Source organism: Aquarana catesbeiana, linkage group LG09, assembly GCF_042186555.1.
Source record: "Aquarana catesbeiana isolate 2022-GZ linkage group LG09, ASM4218655v1, whole genome shotgun sequence".
NCBI lineage: Eukaryota > Metazoa > Chordata > Amphibia > Anura > Ranidae > Aquarana > Aquarana catesbeiana.
The window spans coordinates 52184507-52205545 of NC_133332.1; the positions used below are offsets into that span (position 1 = coordinate 52184507).

The following is a 21039-nucleotide window of genomic DNA, read 5'->3' on the forward strand; positions in this document are numbered from 1 at the left end:
TATAGTAAAGGAAAGTGTCTTTGTACTAAGGCTCACAAATAGGTGAAGTGCAGAAGTCTGCACTAACATACAAGTCAGATTTTGGGAATTCCCTGGAACAAAAATATATTTTCTGGTGAGGTCATTTCAAAGGCAAATCATGTATAAAGGGATGCAGACCCTAACACTTTCCTCATTAGAACCCTGCAATTGCAGCAGCTGAATAATTATTAAATCACTCCCATACACATTCATTTTGCACATGGACACAGACAAGAAGCTATTTCTTCAGAATAACAAAAGGTATTAAATCCTTGCAATGTACATAGATCACCCAGAGGGAAATGTTTATTTTTTTTCAGCAAAAGTGGAGTTACTTTTAACTACCTAACGACCAGCTGCCGTCGTTATACGTCAGTAATTTGACGTGGAATACTGTTGTTATGGCAGCAGATAGCTGCCATAACCCAAGTATCCTCTTAAACGGCGGGCGGCTGGCTTTCAGATAAAGGTGGTCTCTGTGGTGGATTCGCTGCAAGATCCCTTTTATCGGTGGCGGACGAGGCCCTCCCTCCCGCCGCGCTACGGACGTCTCCGACGCTTACCGGGAACGATCGGGTCCTCTCCCCTATGAGACTGGATGCCAAGCGAGGAAAAGATGGCCCCCACTCGCCTCCATAATATTGGATGATGGAAGCGACGTCAAACGTCACCTCCGCCCAATGCTCTTAAAGAGTTGTTTTTTTTTTTTTTTTCAAAAGACGTTTATTTTTTAATTGCATTTAAAGGGGTTGTAAAGGTGTTTTTTTTTTTTTTTAAAAATAACAAACATGTCATACTTACCTTCACTGTGCAGCTCGTTCTGCACAGAGTGGCCCCGAACCTGGTCTTCTGGGGTCCCTCGGCGGCTGTCTCAGCTCCTCCCCGCAAGCATTTACCACCTTCATGCGAGCTCTCTCGCACGGTGGTGAGTGCTTGCGGGCGCGCTCCCGTGATACAGCCGGCGGCTATAGCCGCTCGCTGTATCACTCGGCCCCGCCCCCCGGCGCGCCGCGTCATCGGATGTGATTGACAGCAGCGCGAGCCAATGGCTGCGCTGCTTTCAATCCATCCACTGCAGCCAATCAGCGGCCAGGGTGAGCGGAGGAACAGATGTCGGGAACGCGAAGCTGACTTTCGAGGCGTCAGGTAAGTAAAACGGGGGGGCTGGGGGCGGCGGTTCTGTCAGAAGTTTTTTCACCTTAATGCATAGAATGCATTAAGGTGAAAAAACTTTTACCTTTACAACCCCTTTAAGTCTAAATGTGAGATCTGAGGTCTTTTTGACCCCTGATCTCACATTAAAGAGGTCCTGTCATGCTAATTTACTATTATCAGGGATGTTTACATTCCTTATAAGAATAAAAGCGAGCCAAATTTTTTTTCAAAAGGACAGTGTAAAAAAAAAAAACCCCAAAAAGTAAAATAAATAAGAAAAAAAATAAAAATAAATTTGAAGTGCCCCCGTCCCACCGAGCTCGCACACAGAAACGAACGCACACGTTAAGTCACGCCTGCATATGAAAACGGTGTTCAAACCACATGTGAGGTATCGCCGCGATCGTTAGAGTGAGAGCAATAATTATAGCACTAGACCTCCTCTAACTCAAAAACTGGTAACCTGTAGAAATTTTTAAATGTCACCAATGGAGATTTTTAAGTGCCAAAGCTTGTCACCATTCCACGAGCGGGCGCAATTTTGAAGCATGACATGTTGGGTATCAATTTACTCGCCGTAACATTATCTTTCACAATCTAGAAAAAATTGGGCTAACTTTTCTGTCGCCTTTTTTTTAAATTCAAAAAAGTGTATTTTTCCCAAAAAAACTGTGCTTGTAGGACCGCTGCGCAAATACGGTGTGACAGAAATTATTGCAATGACCGCCATTTTATTCTCTAGGGTGTCTGAAAAAAAAATAATATTTGGGGAGTCCAAGTAATTTTCTAGCAAAAAAAAACAAAAAACGGATTTTAACTTGTAAACAACAAATCTCAAAAAGAGGCTCGGTCCTTAAGTGATTAAACTGCTATGATAGGTTCTTCTCAGCATTTGACATGGACAACCTCAAAGTGTCCTTACCTCACTGGTTCTGAAGATGATCCTGTACTGGAATTGCGGTCCATGATCCTTGATGTCTTCCAGCTTGTCTCTTTTCAGACTCACAGCAACAGGACCCAGCTTCTCGTCTACTCCAAAATAATTACAGTGTTCTGGAAAACAAGTTCACATTTCATTGACTTTAGATCCATATGCTCCAGTCTGTGGACCAGCTAAAACAATAAACAGCCAGTAACCAGTCTGTCTTCTCACCACTTCATCTAGCCGAGAACATTCCTCTGTAAAGTGAAATCACAGGATTTAAGATATTGTGACCCGCAGCTATAGTGGAGATCTACAAATGGCAGAGTCTTAAGCCCGCCATACATGGTTCAGCATGGACTGGCCACATTTCGATCCATGTATGGACACCCTGTTTGTACACAAGTCGTTCTATTGATCAACTTGTGTACAACCAGCCTGTTGGATTTTTCATGAACGATTGGTGCCACCAGCTATAGCCGGCAACACTAATCATTGTATTCTGATCGCAGGGAGGGCTCCTCGCCAGCAGAACATAATAGCACTGCGGGAGGGATTTGCTGGAGTAATCGGGCAATCTTTCCTTCTACCTGTGGTGGAAGAAAGAAAATTGCATAATCTATGGCCTGTCCTCACACAGATCTCAGCCTACTTAAATCACAACTCTGCCCCGAGCTACATCACCGATCTTGTCTCCAAATATCACCCAAATCGACCTCTCCGCTCTTCTCAAGACCTCCTACTCTCAAGCTCTCTCGTCTCCTCCTCCCATGCTCGTCTCCAGGATTTCTCCAGAGCCTCTCCCATCCTCTGGAACTCGTTACCTCCACTGGTCCGGCTATCCCCTACTCTTGCTACCTTCAGGCGATCCCTGAAAACTCATCTCTTCAGGGAAGCCTATCACGTCTCCAACTAATCTTCTACCACTTCCATCAGCTCATTCCCCACAGTTACAACCTTTTGTACCAAATGCCCCACCCTATTAGATTGTAAGCTCTTCTGAGCAGGGCCCTCTTAATCCTCTTGTATTTTATTGTATTGTAACTGTATTGTCTCCTTTTTATATTGTAAAGCACTTTGTCTACTACATGTAGGATTTTGGGATATTGGGAACACCTAAATAAAATCAGGGTGTTGTGGGAAGGAGGGGACAGGGCAAGATTGACTCTTCTTCTGCTACAACAGGGCCTACAAAAAAGCCTGTCGGCCATCAAGTCTTGATTGAAACACTAAAAAACCAAACCTCTATTTCAGGGATGCATCGATACCGGCACTGAGTATTTTGACAATAATCCAATACTGGAAACCGCTACTTTGCGGTGTGACTTGCGGCCATACAAAGTTAATGGGCTCAAATTGCACTGCAAAGAATTGCATGCAAAGTGAACAGGAATGCTGTGCGATTCATGACCGAAATCGCATGAGGTTCCCCGCACTTGCCTAAGTGAACCCAGGCTGAAATCACTATTGACAAGCCTGGGTTCACACAGGAGCAATGGGGAAACCACATGCAATTCAGACAGGAACCGCACCACTCATTTTGTATGGACACAAGTCACACCGCAAAGTAGCGGTTTCCAGTATTCATTTTGTATGGGCTCAAATTGCTCCGCAAAGTATTGGTAAGGAACTTGATCGAAAGTATCGGTACTCATACTAGTCAATAACAAACAAAAAAAAAGAAAAAAAAAAAAGGGTATAGGTGCAACCCTACTCTATCTATTTCAAACATCATCCTACGCCCAGGATTTTATCCCAGTTTAGAGCTGGTAATTCCAGATTTCTCCATCATCCTGACACTGAGGCACAACCATAATTTACAATTCACTGTCTTCACTATGTCTTAATTGCTGTATGACATTCCACTAAGTACTGCAAGCAGCTGTATGGGGGGTCCCAATGGTGATCTCAAGACACTGTAAAAGCAATAAAACCCCGCCCCCTGTGATACAACACAAATGTGTTTAAACCATTAATGGGTTTTCCTTTGTTTTCCAAAATCCCCTTTAACAACCAAAGAAACCAGTCATATCTCAACATTCTGATTCAGAGCCCATAAAATTCTAGGAGAAGAGGCCAGGTTTACTAATAGTCAGTCGTTTGTGAAAAGGTGTCAACACGCTAATTGGAAAAGAAAACTAATTATACGTTTTTCCTTAGGAGAAAATCAGGTCAAGGTCTTAAATATAATCTGCTAAGCCATCCATGGTGTTGTACAGTGCGGCTATCTGGGAGGCTGCACCAATATTGTCAAAGACAATCCATTAGGCAATCAATACCTTGTAGGTCTTGTTATGTTGGCGATGGGGATGTGTGAACATTGCAGTCAAATAAATAACAGTACAACCCAGAGATGTGGATGACCTCAGGGGATGAATATGATGGGGACTCTTCCAACTGTCAACATGCCAAAAGATATGGAGATCCATTAAATGATCAATGTACTGATGTAGAGAATAATAAGTAGTACAGGAAGGTGGAGCAAAAAACACAAAATGACGAAAAAAAAAGATGTAGCCCTAATAAATGGTCAGCTCACCCAAAGGTGATATTTCACCTCTGAATAGAGGCAGGAGGGTTAAAGAGGAACCCTGAAAATCTAAGGGAAAAAAAAATGTCAATACAGTAAAACCTTGGATTACGAGCATAATGGGTTCCAGGAGAATGCTTGTAATCCAAAGCACTCGCATATCAAAGTGAGTTTCCCCATAGAAGTCAATGGAAACGAAGAATTTGTTCCGCATTGACTTCTATTACATGCAATACCGCATGTGGCCAGAAGTGGAGGGGGGCGCCGGAGAGCCTCAAAAATACACGGGGACAGCTTGGAAACACTCGGGAACGGAGTATTTCCGAGTACTTCTGAGTCATTCCGAGTATTTCCGAATGGCTCCGAACCGTTCAGAGTGTCCCTGGCACCCCCGTACCTCTGGCCAAATGCGGTACCGCCCATTAGCTTGAATTCTGCTCGTTTTGCGAGACAACACTCGCAAACCAAGTCAGGATTTTTTTTAAAAAGTTGCTCGTCTTTCAAAACGCTCGTTAACCACGTTACTCGTAAACCAAGGTTCCCTGTATAGCTGAGAAGTGTATTTTGTGTGCCAATTTTTCTTGTTTGGCAACCAAGTCCTCTTGGAAAAATGACTAAAACTGTCTCCAAGTATAACGTAATACCAATTTTCATTAGCCAAATATCTGTATTTTTGGATGTAGCAATATACAAAGTACACCTGGCCTTGGACCTCCCCACAGTTATCTAACTCAGTAAGAGCCCATTCACACAGGGACGACTTGTCAGGCGACCTAGTCGCCTGACAAGTCGCCTCCCGTTCTGTGCTATGGAACCGTTCTAAGGGGAGCGACGCAAGTCGCTCCGACTTAGAAAAAGGTTCCTGTACGACTTCGGGGGCGACTTGCATAGACTTCTATACAGAAGTCGTCTTGCAAGTCGCCCGGGCAGTCGTTTGCAGGTCGCCTCGCTGAGGCGACCTGCAAGTCGTGTTGCCCCTGTGTGAATGGGGTCTTAGGCCTCATGTACTCTGCTGCTGGTAAACAGATGTTTAGGAGCAGTTGGACATTTTTTTCAGCTGCCCCTGAACTCTCCTCTGTTATCTTATCAGTACATGTACACAGGGTTGTTTCTAGTCGTTTCTAGGCAGTTGAGTTTAGAGGCCTTTTTTGGAAGGCAAAAAAAATGCGTTCAGAAGCTGAGTTTACAGGCATTTCAAGTGCCAAACGCTTCGAAACGCGGTAACTGACGTTTAGCCGCGTTTCGTTTACAGGCGTTTTTCATTTCTGGATATTTTGAAAAAAAAAAATTTTTTTTAAACGCTTCTAAAGGCAAACGCGTCAAAACGCAGCTAAATGTGGCATGTGAACACGGCAAAACTGACGTTTTAACCGTGGATTACTATCTGTCAAGTTATATCGTTCAGGAGAGTTTGTAAAAACGTCCCGTGTACATGAAGCCTAGGAATAAAAGCTTGCTCATCAATAGAGCACCTCTGTACGACTCTGTAGTACATTCCTTCGCTGTGTTAGATCGTGTACAGAGCCGCCAACCCTGTGGACAGGACGCCGACAGACCAACCTGGAAGTGTCTGGAACCACTCAGGAGCGCACGAGGGGGGGGGGGCACGAAAAGGGGAAGTGATGTCACACTGGAAAGATCTTGTGGTGGAGGGGCGTGGCTACGTGTTTTGGAGCGCCCAAGCTCTATTCTCAATCCATAGAAACATATGAGACTACTACAATTTATAGGAGAACAACAGGGAACCCTCTATTGAGCTGAACCACTCCCAAAACCTGCCGACAAACAGATTTAGCTCAATAGAGGGTTCCACCATGTCTTGGTGTTCTCTGGGAAGCTTCTACTATACATGGTTGTGAGTGAAAATTCCAGTAGATCAGCAGTTTGAGTGAAATACTCAGGCCAACCCATTTGGCACCAACAACCATGCCATGATCAAAGTCACTTAAATTCCCTTTCTTCCCCATTCTGATGCTCGGTTTGAACTTCAGCAAGTCGTCGTCACCACGTCTAGATGCCTAAATGCATTGAGTTGCTGCCATGTGACTGGATGATTAGCAATTTGTGTTACCAAGCAATTGAACAGGTGTACCTAATAAAGTGGCTTGTAAGTGTAAACAGTAGTAGTCCCATATGTTTCTATGGCTTGAGAAAAAAGCTTGGACACTGAAACGCGTAGCCACGCTCCTCCACTGAAAAATCTTTCCAGTGTGACGTCACTTCAGCTTCTGTGCCCCTCGTGTGCTCCAGAGTGGTTGTGGACAATTCTTGGTTTGTCTGTCAGCATCCAGTCCACAGATCCGGAATGTACTACAGCGTCGCAAAGCAGTGTTCTATTGATGAGCATGTTTTTATTTTTACCAAGTGAGTTGTCAATTGTCTTAGAAACAGAATATATTTTTAATACTACACTTAGTTGGCGTCCACTGTTTGTATATTTGGAGAGACTATTTCTATCTCTTTTGGTGGAGCAGCCATAAGTGCACTGGACTATTATTATCCACATACTATAGAGACTTGTTTGGATTTTTTACTTTTCCCCGTTTAGATGGTTTCCACTTATTTTTAAGTTTGCTGACCTGGTAAGGTTTCACCCTAAAAGTGTTACTAAACCCAAAACCCTGCATTTACTATATCTGGTCTCCCACAGTACACAGAACATGGAAATGCAATTATGTTAGTAAAAATAAACTGCTAAATACCTTTTCTCCTCAAAAGTACCGTATATAGCAGTCTTGTGACTTCTATCAGTGTCTGGTTAAAGCTTGTAGGAGGAGTTTTCACTCTCCTCTGACTGTTCTATGAGGCTGCAGGACCCCCGACCCTCTGGACAGTGCCGATTGTTCCTGTGCCAAGCAAATGCACTCTCCCAAGAAAAAAAAAAAAAACTCTCTAGCAATACACACCAAACTGAGCATGTGCAGCTTGTCCCCAAGGCTCTGTCAGCAGATAGATTGAGGACAGTGGAAGGGGAGGATCTGTGCATACAGGATCAAACAGCCTTTTTACACAATGCAGAATATTAACCCCTTAGGTTCCACAGTGAGTATAACAAGCATGCTTTACTGCATATACAGACTAATTTTACTGCTGTGGGTTTAGTAAACACTTGAATGCACCATTAAGCCTTACTCTACTTTTTGGGCGTTTCATTTACTTTAATTTGCAGAGAATGCAGCAAGAGCAATGAGACAACCTAGGCAAGGTGATTAAAGCCAGGCACTCCAAGGGCATCCCTCAGAAATACAAGAAACTAGTAGGCATCTACCAGCAAAACGAAAGATTAGTTTCAGGTGAATAAATCCTTTTAGGAGAAGAGTGATTGATGCTCTTGTACATATATAACGGCACAGTATTACGAAGTCCCAGCTGGTGAGAGCGATTTTCCTGTAGTTGTTTCCTAAATTAATGCCAAGACTGTGCTAATTACCACATCTGACAGGCATCCTTCTCTCCGGAGACATGCTGTATTCATAAAATCTATAACAGGAACGGTCCCCCATGCCTTCACAGCTATTAGGAAGCTTGCTCGATAATAAAGGGACATTATTCTAATTAGGCCAAACAGACACAAACTCTGCACCTTCACATCAGTTCACATAATCGGCTCAATTCACCAAGCTATAACACATGTGCCATAATGTTCTTTATATTTGGCCATGTGATTTCTATTTGTAGCTCTTGTTACTGGAAATAGCTATAACATAGCTCCAGGAATAGTCCTAAACACAGTCATGCCACATACTGGATCTACAACAATATAGAAAATGGATGTCAACATTGTCCAGCTGATCTACGGGAATGAAATGTGCCGTGCGGAGAATAGAAAGACCTCCACCCCTTCCATGGAGTCCAATCCTACTTATATCCTTCTCTAATCAATAACTTCATCACCATGTTAAAGGGGGGGGGGGGCAATAAATTTAATCATGTCTTGGCCCATAAAACAAGCTATTAATAACATTTGCATGCACACAGTTCAGCGGTTCATTAGTGTAGTGAAGATAATTAGGATAAAGTTATAATTCTGATGGGGGGAACATGACTTCTGACTAATATTCCAACTGATGGGTTCGTTCTCCAGGCGGTCCTAGAATCCGCAACAGCTGATTACGGGGACTAATGAAGCTGCATTCTGAAACGCGGCATATGTCCGTCCAGAGGTACACCTGCTTTTATGTAACATTCACACTGTGTGCTACCATTAAAAATACCAAAAAATAAAGAAATATTAGAAGAACGAAAGTTACATCAGCGGATCTTCACTACATCTGAGCACCACAAACCAAAAACTATTTATTTCATCTTTAATACTCAAAGTAAACTCCTCCATCCATCCATGTCTCCTTGCATTATTATGCTGAGAAATCTCTTCGAAAAACAACCCCCTAACATTTCTGGCCGCGGCCATCTTGACTAAGGGCAAATAATTCATGTATCATTTAACTTCCCGCCTTTAGCTCAATTATGTATGCAGGAGAGTGTGCTTAGCTGAGAAAACCCCTCCTCTCCTGAAGACTCCTGGGATATATGCAGGGCATTTTTTTCAATGGGAACGCAGTTCCGGCACCTCCAGCACTGAATGTATGTAATAGAAAGGGGTGTTGGGTGTGCTGGAGGGTCTATTGATGCTGGCTGCCGGGGAATCTATTGTCACTGGTGGGGATCTGTTTTTATGTGGGGGATCTATTGTTGCTGGTAGGGATCGACTGCTGAGGGAGAGGTCTATTGTTGCTAGCTGCTGGGAGATCTGTTGCTGCTGGGGGGGTCTAACGTTGCTGGGTGTGGTATTTTGTTGTGGGTGGTCTATTGTTGCTGTGTGGGGGGTCTATTTTGTGGGGGATCTGTTGTTGCTGGGGTGGGGTCTATTGTTGTGTGGGGTCTATGGTTGCTGGCGTGGGGGGGCAATTGTTGTTTAGGGGTCTATGGTTGCTGGAGTGGAGTTCATTGTTGTTGGGGGGGGGTCTATTGTTGTTTGGGGGGATCTATTGTTGCTGGGGTGGAGTCCATTGTTGCTGGGGGGCTATTAATTTTTGGGGGGATCTATTGTTGCTGGGGAGGGTCTAATGTTGCTGGGGTGGAGTCCATTGTTGCTGGGGGGGCTATTATTGTTTGGGGGATCTATTGTTGCTGGCTGCAGGGGATCAATTTTAGTGCATTTCTTGGTATTAACAAATTCCATATGAATTGTTTAGCACCACAAAATAACACTTGGTTCTGTATTCTCTAAAAGGGGAGGAAAGGGGAGGAAAGGGGAGGTGGAACCAAGGGACGGTGCTCAGGGGTGGGTAGGGGCGGAGACAAGGGATGACTCAGAAGGGGGGAGTTCCTGCACGTATTCTGGGAGAAAAAAAAACCCCTGGATATATGACATAATTTGCCTAGGCAAGAAACCAGGAAGTAACTGAAGAAATGTGTAGTAAAAAAAAAAAAACGTAATTATGATATACTTTCCTATCCATTTACGAATGCTAGCAGCATGAGGATTAAAAATAACCAATGTTGATTGGGAGAATGAAGTTCTATTTTAACCACTTCACCTCTGGAAGATTTACCCCCTTCTTGTGCAGCCAAATTTTTTGCCATATGGCACTGCGTTACTTCAACTGACAATTGCGCAGTCGTGCAACGCTGTACACAAATGAAATTTATGTAATTTCCCCACAAATAGAGCTTTCTTTTGGTGGTATTTGATCACATCTTGCACATGGCTCACTCTGAGCATTCATATTACTTTTTGCTTTTTTGTCACCAGTTCTATTTCAATCTGACTTTTTTCGCTGCTTTTCTTTCTCTCTTGTTTATTTCTCTGACTCTTATCACTTTCTGACATTTCTTTGCCACTTTCCTTTCCCCTTTCAGTCTCCTATGCCCCCACTATTCTTGGTTCAGGCTTTCTATTCATATATAGACACATACATATCATTAGTACTTGCATGACTATACTTTTTTACGCCTACAGTTTCCATTACACACGGATTCGGTGAGACTCCTGGGGACACTCTCATATGCGCACCATGCCTGTCCTCTGGTTTGCTCTACCGGGGTCCCGTTCGGCTCCACCTCCACAGTTCCCGGTTGAGACACCTGCTGCTACCTCTGGGAACCGCACACCTGTTGTCCTAGCCTCATTTAGTGGTGAGTATGGGACCCCACATTATGGCTCCCACGCTCTGCAACCACGCCATCAATACTACACCACCTACCCATTTATATTCTTCTATCTTAGGTACATCTGTACAAGCATCAACCCCTGAAGAGCGAGCTGGGTCTCACGAAACGCATCGGGTACATTAGATGCTTGTGTATTACATGTTTTCTATACTTGGGGTACACCAATGCCCGTGTAATACATGTTTATTACCCATTCATGTACCATTGTTTATTTTATATGTATGTTGTTTTACAACTGGCCATTGCTGATGATACCAATGTATGCATGAATTTTACCTGAATAAACGCATATACTTTATACTTCAATTACTGTTATGATGCTTTTTGGCCAAATGGTGCCTACCTCATTTAAAGTCCCATTAGGGCGAATCTTTTGTAACAAACAAAAAAGTACCGACAATTTTGAAAAAACAATATTTTTTACATTCTGCTATAAAACAAAATAAAAAAAAATAAAATTTCTTCATCAATTTAGGCCAATATGTTATCGGTTACATATTTTTGGTTAAAAGAAATCCTAACAAGCGTATACTGATTAGTTCTCGCAAAAGTTATAGCGTCTACAAACAATGGGATATGTACTGACATTTTTCTTCATGTCATTTTTTTTTTTTTTTCTGTCATGTCTTTTTTTTTTTTATAGGGGGGGGTACCCTCTTTTCAGAGGGTTTCAGCTCCCACTTTCTCCTGGCGCTCCACGGCACCGGAAGGAAGATGACCTCTCCCCCCTCTCTCTCGGCAATCATCTGGGACACTTCACAGGTCTCAGATGATTGCCCGGCCAGTCACGGCGCACGGCTCGCGCATGCCCAGTGGGTGCCCGTCTGTGAAGCCACAGCCGGGTGGCCACAGTTATAATGCTGGTGCCGCAGAGAGGAGGGGGAGACAAGCGGGGCTTCATTCCCCCGCATCGCTGGACCCTGGGACAGGTAAGTATCTGATTATTCAAAGTCAGCAGCTGCAGTATTTGTAGCTGCTGACTTTTATTTATTTATTTTTTTTTTTAACAGAACTCCGCTTTAAAGACCTTGGGGCCAAAAAATTTACTTTTTGGAGCGACAGGCGTTTTGCTTCAGGCGACAACGCTCAGATGTGAACAGGGGCCACTGAAATGTTGAAATTAATGGGTTTTGGCTTGTTGAGTGTTTAAAAGCGATAAACTTCAAGAAGAGAATTGCTCAGGTTTGAACGGGCCTTAAAAATACTGCAGCTGATGACTTTTAACAGACACTTACCAGACCAGGAGTCCAGCGCTGTCCTCATTGAAGCCAATCCTTCACCGGGCTTTGGATCATTGGCAGCCCACGATGTGACTTCCTGCTGTTGCACATCTGGCTCCCACTGATCATGCACAAGATTGTGCGTCGCTGTCAGACCGGTCCCGCAGCCTCCTGGGAAGTGGGACATGTGATGTGTCCCAGGAGGCTGCAGGCATGTGGGGGGTGGGCCAAGCTGACGTAATTCTCACCTAGGCAAGAACCGCCGGAAATGCGAGCGGGTACCTGTCAGAAAAAAAGGTATCTGCTCCTATGTGGGGTGCGGAAAAACAGAAATTTTGTTATAGTAAGGCTGGGGGAGGAGGATGAAATGGAACTTTAACTTTTAAGTAAAGTTCCGCTTTAATAAGAGACAAACACTGTACAATCTTCTTACAACAGAAGGTATTTGCAGGTCTGGCTTCCATCACAGATCCAAAGAATAAGAGGTTTATTCCTGATTATAAGATAATGGGTAGAGCCATGCAAATTATTAATTTAATGCCCATTTGAGACCAAACGCATTCTCAGAACCGTTAGATCAGGGGTAGGCAATCTGGGGCCCTCCAGCTGTTGCAGAACTACAAGTCCCATCATGCCTCTGGGAGTAATTTTAACTGTCAGCCTTGCAATGCCTCATGGGAAATGTAGTTCCACAACAGCTGCAGTGCCCCAGGTTGCCTACCCCTGCGTTAGATAATAGTATTGATGCAGCGAGATTTCTTCACAGAGGCATAAAGAAATGATGTGCATGGCTCTGCCCACTATGAAGGATAAGACCTTTTATTTTTTTATTTTTTTATCTGTGATGGAATTAAAACCTGCAAATACTTTGTTTTAAGAAAGCTCTACTTCTACTATGTTACTCATTAATCAACTGGGGGGTTTTGGTTCCTTTCAGCTCACCTTACAATATCGTGCCCGAGTATTAATATAAGGGGAAACTAAAGCCATTTTTGGTAATATTTTTAATGGTTAAGGCTCCGTTCACACTAGCGCGACTTGTCATGTGGCTTTGGACACAAAGTCGCATGACAAGTTGCAGCCCACTGATTTCAATGGCACCCCTTCCGATCTATGCGACTTAAAGTCCCAGCAACTTTGAAAAGGTTCCCGCACTACATTAATGCGACTTCGGTGTCAGAGTGTGTAAAGCTGCATGCAAGTCGCACTGGAAATTGCAACTTTGGAGACCCACTAATGTGAACCGATGGCTAAAACATGATGCTTCAGTACTGTGTTCAGTATATAATGGTATATCTCAGTGGTCTCCAAACCGCGGCTCTTTGCTTGCCTTTATCTGGCCCTTGGGGCACTGTTCCTGTCACTGATCCAAGACACTCTTCCCCCCCACCGACACCAACGACTGAGCATTAATCATCCCACCGACACCAACGACTGAGCATTATTCACCCCACTGATACCAATGATGGGGTACTATTCCTCCCACTGACATCAATGATGGGGTACTATTCCTCCCACTGACATGAATGATGGGGTACTATACCTCCCCACTGACACCAACGTTGGGGTACTATTCCTCCCAATGACACCAACGATGGGGTACTATTCCTCCAACTGACACCAACGATAGGGTACTATTCCTCCCACTGACACCAAAAGTCCAGCCCCCAAAAGTCTGAAGGACTGTAAACTGGCCCTTTGTTTATTAAGTTTTGAGACCCCTGGTATATCCAATCAAAAAATCCAGCACTAGCTCTGCACTTACGGACTGCTCATTCAGCCAGAATATCCATCTTTACCAGGAAAACAGGGGGAGAGGACCATCCCCTTAGCTATTCAGCTGTGTGTGTATGTACAGCATAGCAGTAAACCAGCACTGTGGATTACTAGACTAACACTTGTTATCTGAAGGCGAAAATATGACATTTTTATATTAAAAACCATTTTCAAAAATGCAATTTGTATTCTAGAACATAACATACACAAACATTCATATCTTACCTTTACCGTGGAAATAGTCTTGATAATACCGAGCCCCTAAATCTACATGCTCAATGCAATACGGTTTTAGCCTCCCTTGGGTCTTCTGTATTTCCTTGGAGACTTCCAAGACAGATATGCTGGCATTGGTACAGTACATAGAAAGGGATGGCTCCAGAAAGCCTCCTTCACTTCCATTTGGGGAACCTGCTGATGCTCTAGAGAAGCTCACATTACGTTCAGACATTCCTCCCGTTTCGTTTCGAAAATGTGGACAGCTGAGGAGGAGGTCATTGCTGTTGTTGTCCCCCAGGTCATGCTCCAGGTTCTCCTTAAAGTTTAGGTCTTCCGTGCTGGTAAACTTGGGGTCCATGTTGCCCAGACCAAAGGCTTTAGACACTGCTAGGGACACAGCTGATGCAGCAGAGGCCCCTGTTGTAGTGTTGCGTCTTTGGGCAACGTAGTTCCGGTTGGCTGCTACTTCATTAAGGTCAAACAGCATGCTCTGTACATCATAGTGGCCAAGTGTCTTTGGGCAAATCCAGTGCTTTGCACTTTCGTCTGGCTCCATGAATGACTTTCCAGGCTCATTTTCACTCTTGTTGCTTCTCAGCTTGCGAAATATAGAGGAGTCACTGGATTCCCCTTTGGGGTTTCGCTTTTTTTGTTTTTCCTTTAGGGTACCATCATCTTTCTGAAACTGTCCATTGCGGAGGTCTGTTCTGGAGCTCCCTAATAAGTGTAAATTAGAAGCAGTGCTGGAGTCATCATGGAGATGACCACTACTTCGACTAGGTGACTCATTGCCTTTGTCATGCTTTTCATTTCTGAGATCTTTAAGCATATCATACAAGCTCTGTTCAGACACTCCTTGCACATTGATGGAAGAGGTGCTGCCATACTCTCTGAACAGTGGCATGCCATTGCTGAATTTTGACCCCCTGGGCTCCATGGAAATATCCACATCACACTCGCTGAGTGTTGTCTCACTGTTGCTTCGGTTCCGAAGAGTAATAAATGTCCTGCCTGGTGATAGAGGCCAACCATCTTGGAACTCGACATCTTTGGACCTCTTTCTCGGCAACCTGTGAAGAGCCCTAAATCTCGGGGAACCACCATTACTTTGAAAATGTTGTCCGTTTGGATAACTCCTTTGCTGGTGGAAATCCTTTGACCCTTCCATTTCCCTTGATGGGCTAGGAGTCATTGTCTCTTTCTGGGTATCCTTTTTGGGAGGCCAGTCAGCGATCCTGGCTCGTACCCCCATTTTTGGCATTGCTGGGGTGATGGAGCTGAACCTGGATCCCTCTGCACCATGTTGCATGCCATTGCTGTTCTGTCCCCAGTAGCCTTGGGAATAATAGTCCGATCCCCGACCAATATCATTAGCTTTCATGGATGTGCCCCCGGACTCCACTCCATCATTTTGATAGGATCTGTAGCTTGTCATGCTCTAATACAGACATAAATATCCACATTGAGCAAAAACGTGTCACAGTTCTTTGTAATGCCAGAGTGCAGAACCATTATTGGGGCTTGGTATGGGAAATGTTTTGGGCAGTAGAATTCACGTAACAGCCACTTCTGCTCACATTCATGTCAGTGGAAAAGGCAGATCATTTCAGGAGGTACCTGAAAAACATAAGTGATTTACAGCAATTAATTTGGTTGTACAGCAATAATAATGAAGAAAATCATAAAATACGTCAGGAAAAATGTACACAGATTTTGGTGTTAGTTTCTCCAAGACAGGGGTCTCCAAACGTTCTAACCAAAGGGCCAGTTTACTGGTCTTCAGACTTTAGGGGGGCCGGATTGTGGTCATTGAGAATAGAAATTGTCCTGGTGTCAGTGGTAGTACACAATGGTGCCCCAACATCGGTGTCAGTGGGAGCCATGGTGCCCCAACATCGGTGTCAGTGGGAGCCATGGTGCCCCATCGTTGGTGTCAGTGGGAGGAATAGTGTCTGCTGTTGATGTCAGTAACAGGAATTACTCCCCATTTTTGGTGTCAATGGGAGGAATAGTGTCTTACATCAGTGGAAGGTAAAGTGCCACAAGGGCCGGATAAAGGCAAGCAAAGTGTTGCATCCGGCCCCCGAGCTGCAGTTTAGAGACCACTGCTCTTGGAGACTGCTGTGGGGCGGGGGGTTGATACTCCTTGCAGAAATCCAGTGGATTACCTACAATGTAAAAGAAACTGTTGGTCTCCCCTGAATTTTCAGAGAGCCAAGAAATGTACATGCAAAGTAATTAAACGGCTATTATAAAGTAGCTGCAACTTTTTACAGTTCTACTTCAATTGTAGTCTGAAGGTGAAGTTACACTTTAAAGAGCAATATCGCATTAAGCAGACAGCTGCATGCAGAAGATATGTACGACAACAATAACCATGAAGCTTTTCTTCAAAACCATAAATTACGCAGAGACAGGGCTCGTTAATAAACCATGAATTAGACTGGAACGGGACTCTTTAATAAAACAAAACTTATACTGGAATGAAGCTCATGAATCATAAACGATGATGGGATAGGTCTTAGAGAAATTTTAAATGATAATAAGATGCGTCTCATTCATAAATCATGAATAGGATGAACAAATCCATAACCTATACATGGCAATGAAAGATTACCTTCTTCATAAAACACACTGGCTGAATTTAGATGGGATAACACAGCTGGTTTTAATAAATGTACAGAGACTCAGTCAATACTTATAAGAGTCTGAGTCTTAAATTTGGATGATTTTTAGGCTTGCAGACTTTAGTGATACAAAAGGCTATTTTCTTAAAACGGGTAATACTGTACAGAGAGGTCGCCTTTCCTCCTCTTTTGGCCGTCCCCCTCCGGTGCTGTCTGCTCCTCCCTCCTTTGAGTGATTCCTGTAGCAAGCCTGGTGCTAAGGAGGCTCCTGAGCCAGGCTGTGTGTGTCCATAGACACACTTAGTGCCTGTAAGCCAGTGGCGGAATTATAGGGGTCGCTGAGGTTGCCATGGCGACCGGGACCCTTGCTGCAGGGGGCCCTTGAGGGCCCCCTGTATACAGTACTTCAATAGGAGGAGTGGAGACAAGCTCCCCGATCCTAAGCCGAACTGTAATCGGCACTGCGCGGGGAGCTGCTCACATTGATTGCACAGTGCTGTGCTCTTTGTCTCCCCCTACAGTTCAGTACACGGCAGGAAGAGCTAAGGTAAAGGTCTGCCGTTTTTTATCTACTGTATGTGTGTTTATATGTATGTGCATGTATGTATGTGCATGTATGTATGTGCATGTGTGCTCATGTTCATGTGTGCACATGTGCATGTGTGCTCATGTGCATGTGTGCTCATGTGCATGTGTGCTCATGTGCATGTGTGCTCATGTGCATGTATGTCTGTATGTATGTATGTATGTGTGGCGGTGTGTCCATAAGGGCACACGGGCGCCGCCCCCTCTCTCCAGCCACCCCTCTATCACAAATAGATAGATTCATGCATAGCGTGAATCTATGGCCACCACTGCCCCCCCTATTCAGGCGCCCGGCCCCTTTACGGACGCCGGGCACCTGAATTACACCGGCGGGTGTGTTTTTAAAGCACTAATAGGCTTCAAAATAGGTGAACTGCGAGTGCCATGCTTGGCGCTCACAGTCCACCCAGGTGTGTTAGAAAAGCAAATGAATATTCGCTTTCCTAACACTGAACCGCCTCCTCACCAGTCAGGTGCTCAGGTCTGTTACCTGTCACCTGATTGGCTGAAATGACAGGCGCCACTTTTGGATGCCTATCAGGAGGGGAGGATGGGAGGAGACGCATGGAGGACCCCGCTCGTCGCCGTCACCCGCTGTCCCACCGAGACAGGGTAAGTGCCAGGCAGACTGCGAGCGGGCAGGGGGGTCACAGTGGCAGCATTTGATGGCACAGTGGCTTCGTTTGATGGGCACAGTGGCTGCATTTGATAGGCACAGTGGTGGCAATGGATGGGCACAGTGGCTGCATTTGATAGGCACAGTGGTGGCAATAGATGGGTACAGTGGCTGCGTTTGATGGGCACAGTGGCGGCAATTGATGGGCACAGATTATGCTCATAATCCGAGGTTCCACTGTATTTTAGTCATCTCAATTATTTTATTCGACTAAAACAGTATTAATTTAGACGAAAATGTTTTTGCTCAAATATTAAAAGTCAGCAGCTACAGTATTTGTAGCTGCTGACTTTTATTTCTTTCAGAAGGAGCCCGGAGCTCCGCTTTAACTACAGGGCTCTGTTATATAAAATGGTTATGTTACATATGGATACAATGGAAAACTAAGGCTACTTTCACACTGGGGCAGCAGGTCCATTAGCAGTAAAGTGGTGCTTTACCGCTGTTTAAGCGGCGCTTTTCAGCTGCTAGCGGGGCGCTTTTAACCCCCAAGGAGTTAGTAAGGAGTTAGTAATCATCGCCCGTGTTGTGATGCTTCCAAGGGGCTTCGGAAGCGCTGCCCATTCATTCCAATGTTGTATACAGCGTTCCCACACCGCCCCAAAGATGCTGCTTGCAGGACTTTTTTCCCCGTCCTGCAAGCGCACCGCCCCAGTGTGAAAGCACTCAGACTGGGGAGGCTTGAGAGGCGCTTTTCAGGCGCTATTTTTAGTGCTAAAACGCCTCAAGATTGCCTCAATGTGAAAGGGGTTTTATGGCCTGTACACACAATCTGAATATCGTACGGCAGATCGTACCACCTTTTTCGCCTAATAGTCGCAAGTAGAAATTGAATAGGTAAATAAAATCACGAAAATGCTCGTACGACAGGAAAAAAGATCGTAACTGATGTCATGTGTTGTAATATATTTTTTATTGTATTTTTGGACGACAACTATACTGACTAAACAAAAATCGTACGATCTGGTATTATACGAGGAAAATTTTCGTGCATGTCCGATCGAATAATATCGGATGAACGGTCATGATCGGCTCTCGAAAGTAGTGTACACCTGATCCGAAAATCATACGACAGTTTTCGTACGATATTCGGATCGTGTGTACGGCCCATTAGGCATGACATAAAGGTAAACCTTCTATTTTGCTTACTAAGCATTATGTCTGATGCACTAACAATCAGAGACATTCTCACACCAGGCAGGGTTGCATTTAATTAGTCCCCCCAACCCGATAGTTTAGTTATCAGTAGATACAGCTGTGAAAATGCATTCGGTGACTTTATATACATCTCTGGGATTTAGGGGGTTACATCTCCCATAGGAGAAACTGGCTTTCCTCCTTTCTGCCACAGAGAGCTACTGCTGCATTTGCGATAATATAAAATAAGCAAGAAATTCTTCAAAAATGAAAACAATGAACCTTGTGTTGGGTATTCTACTCCAAATGAAGAGCATTTTCTTTTCCATTTTCCAGATCTACAAAGTTTACAATGTGCAAAATGGAACTTAGAAAGCAAGCAAACTGCAGAGAATAATGCACAAGTTGAGTGCACACAAGGACATTATTAAGATAACAATGTGCAGCCTAAGGCAACAAGAACAATGCGACCATATGACACACAGGAACCTGGAGTTGCTGCCAGCAATTTTAAATCTCCAATGTGGATGAGTTTGCCAAGAGGAAAGTAGCTTAAAATACCCAGAGGGCAGAATGATTGCCTTTGGGCCCCGCATACAACCACCGCCTCACCGCTTTCCAGGGAACCCGTCAATTGGGCGAGTTAGGAAACCTGTCTCTCTCGCTAGCGTTACTTCTCTTACCTTTCCCTTTCATACATACATTTTTTTGGCTGTCTTTAACCACTTGACCTTCAGAAGATTTCCCCCCCCCCCTCTTCATGACCAGGCCATTTTTTGTGATACATAATTGTTACTTTAACTGACCATTGCACGGTTGTGTGACGCTGTACCCAAATAAAATGTATGCCCTTTTTTCCCACAAACAGCTTTCTTTTGGTGGTATTTGATCACCTCTGCATTTTTTTGTTTGTTTTTTTTTTTTATAGCGCAACAAAATAAAAAAGACCGACAATTTTGGAAAACAAAACCAATACTTTTTACTTTTTGCTATCATACATATCCAATAAAAAAAAAAACTAATTTCTTCATCATTTTAGGCCAATATGTATTCTGCTACATATTTTTGGTAAAAGAAAATCCCAATACGCGTATATTGATTGTAGATGCTATAACTTTTGCACAAACCAAACTATGGGATATATATATATATATATATATATATATATATATATATATATATATATATATATTTTTTTTTACTAATAATGGCCATCAGCGACTTACAGTGGTACTGCGATATTGCGGCGGACAAATCAGACACTAACTGGCACTTTTTGGGGGGAAAAAAATGCTAAATATGCAAATATGTCACTGTACACTGGCTGGAAAGGGGTTATCAGGGGCGATCAAGGGGGTAACTGTGTGCCTAGCCTGTGCTTTCACTATGGGAAGACATTGATACGTGTTCCTGCCTTGCAGAAACACAGGATCAACACCTTCCATACTGACAGAATGACAATCTGCCTTGTTTACATAGGCAGATCGCCGTTCTGAGGGTTTACTGCACGAACGGTGGGTACCGGTGGGCATCGCGTCCACGGTACCCGCTGCTGGGTTCCCTCTGTGTGTGATCACAGTGGGAGTGCCGCAGTAAATCATTGGTGGGCGGTCGGGAAGTGGATAACAGAGCTGCTTGAATCTGATACCTGGAGGAAATTGGATTGCGCGACCCCTAGATGTCCAATTGCTCATACAGGTAGGCAAGCAAAATAATCCCCGCCAAGGTTGGTTCCAAAGAAATGTAAGGTGGTAATAAAGAGTAAATCTCCCGTTGGGTATCACCCATCCCTCCTACTCTTGGGGACTGGATTTATAAAATGGATAAATATGTAATGTTTGAAAAACACACTTATGCTCAACGTAACACCTCTCAGAAATTTGAAAAGATATGGAGAAAATGGATGGATGCATCACATCCTATTTTTAATTGAAATCTGTCATTAAGATTGGATATATTTTTAGTGGAGTCAAAAAAAAGGAAAGAAACTAAAAAGA

The 21039-nt window shown here is 44.0% G+C and overlaps 1 protein-coding gene across 4 annotated transcripts in view; it reads right to left on the reverse strand.

Annotated features, from left to right (window-relative positions):
• The window catches only part of SIPA1L3 (signal induced proliferation associated 1 like 3), a 290975-nt gene that overhangs the window by 93123 nt on the left and 176813 nt on the right, over window positions 1-21039 (reverse strand). For all 4 annotated transcript variants that reach the window (XM_073598491.1, XM_073598488.1, XM_073598490.1 and 1 more), the window contains 2 exons: window positions 14024-15634; window positions 2099-2229 (listed from right to left, as the gene is read on the reverse strand). In XM_073598491.1, coding sequence (XP_073454592.1) covers window positions 2099-2229; window positions 14024-15452 — 1560 coding nt within the window. In that variant the 5' untranslated portion in view covers window positions 15453-15634. The remainder of the gene's footprint in view (window positions 1-2098; window positions 2230-14023; window positions 15635-21039) is intronic.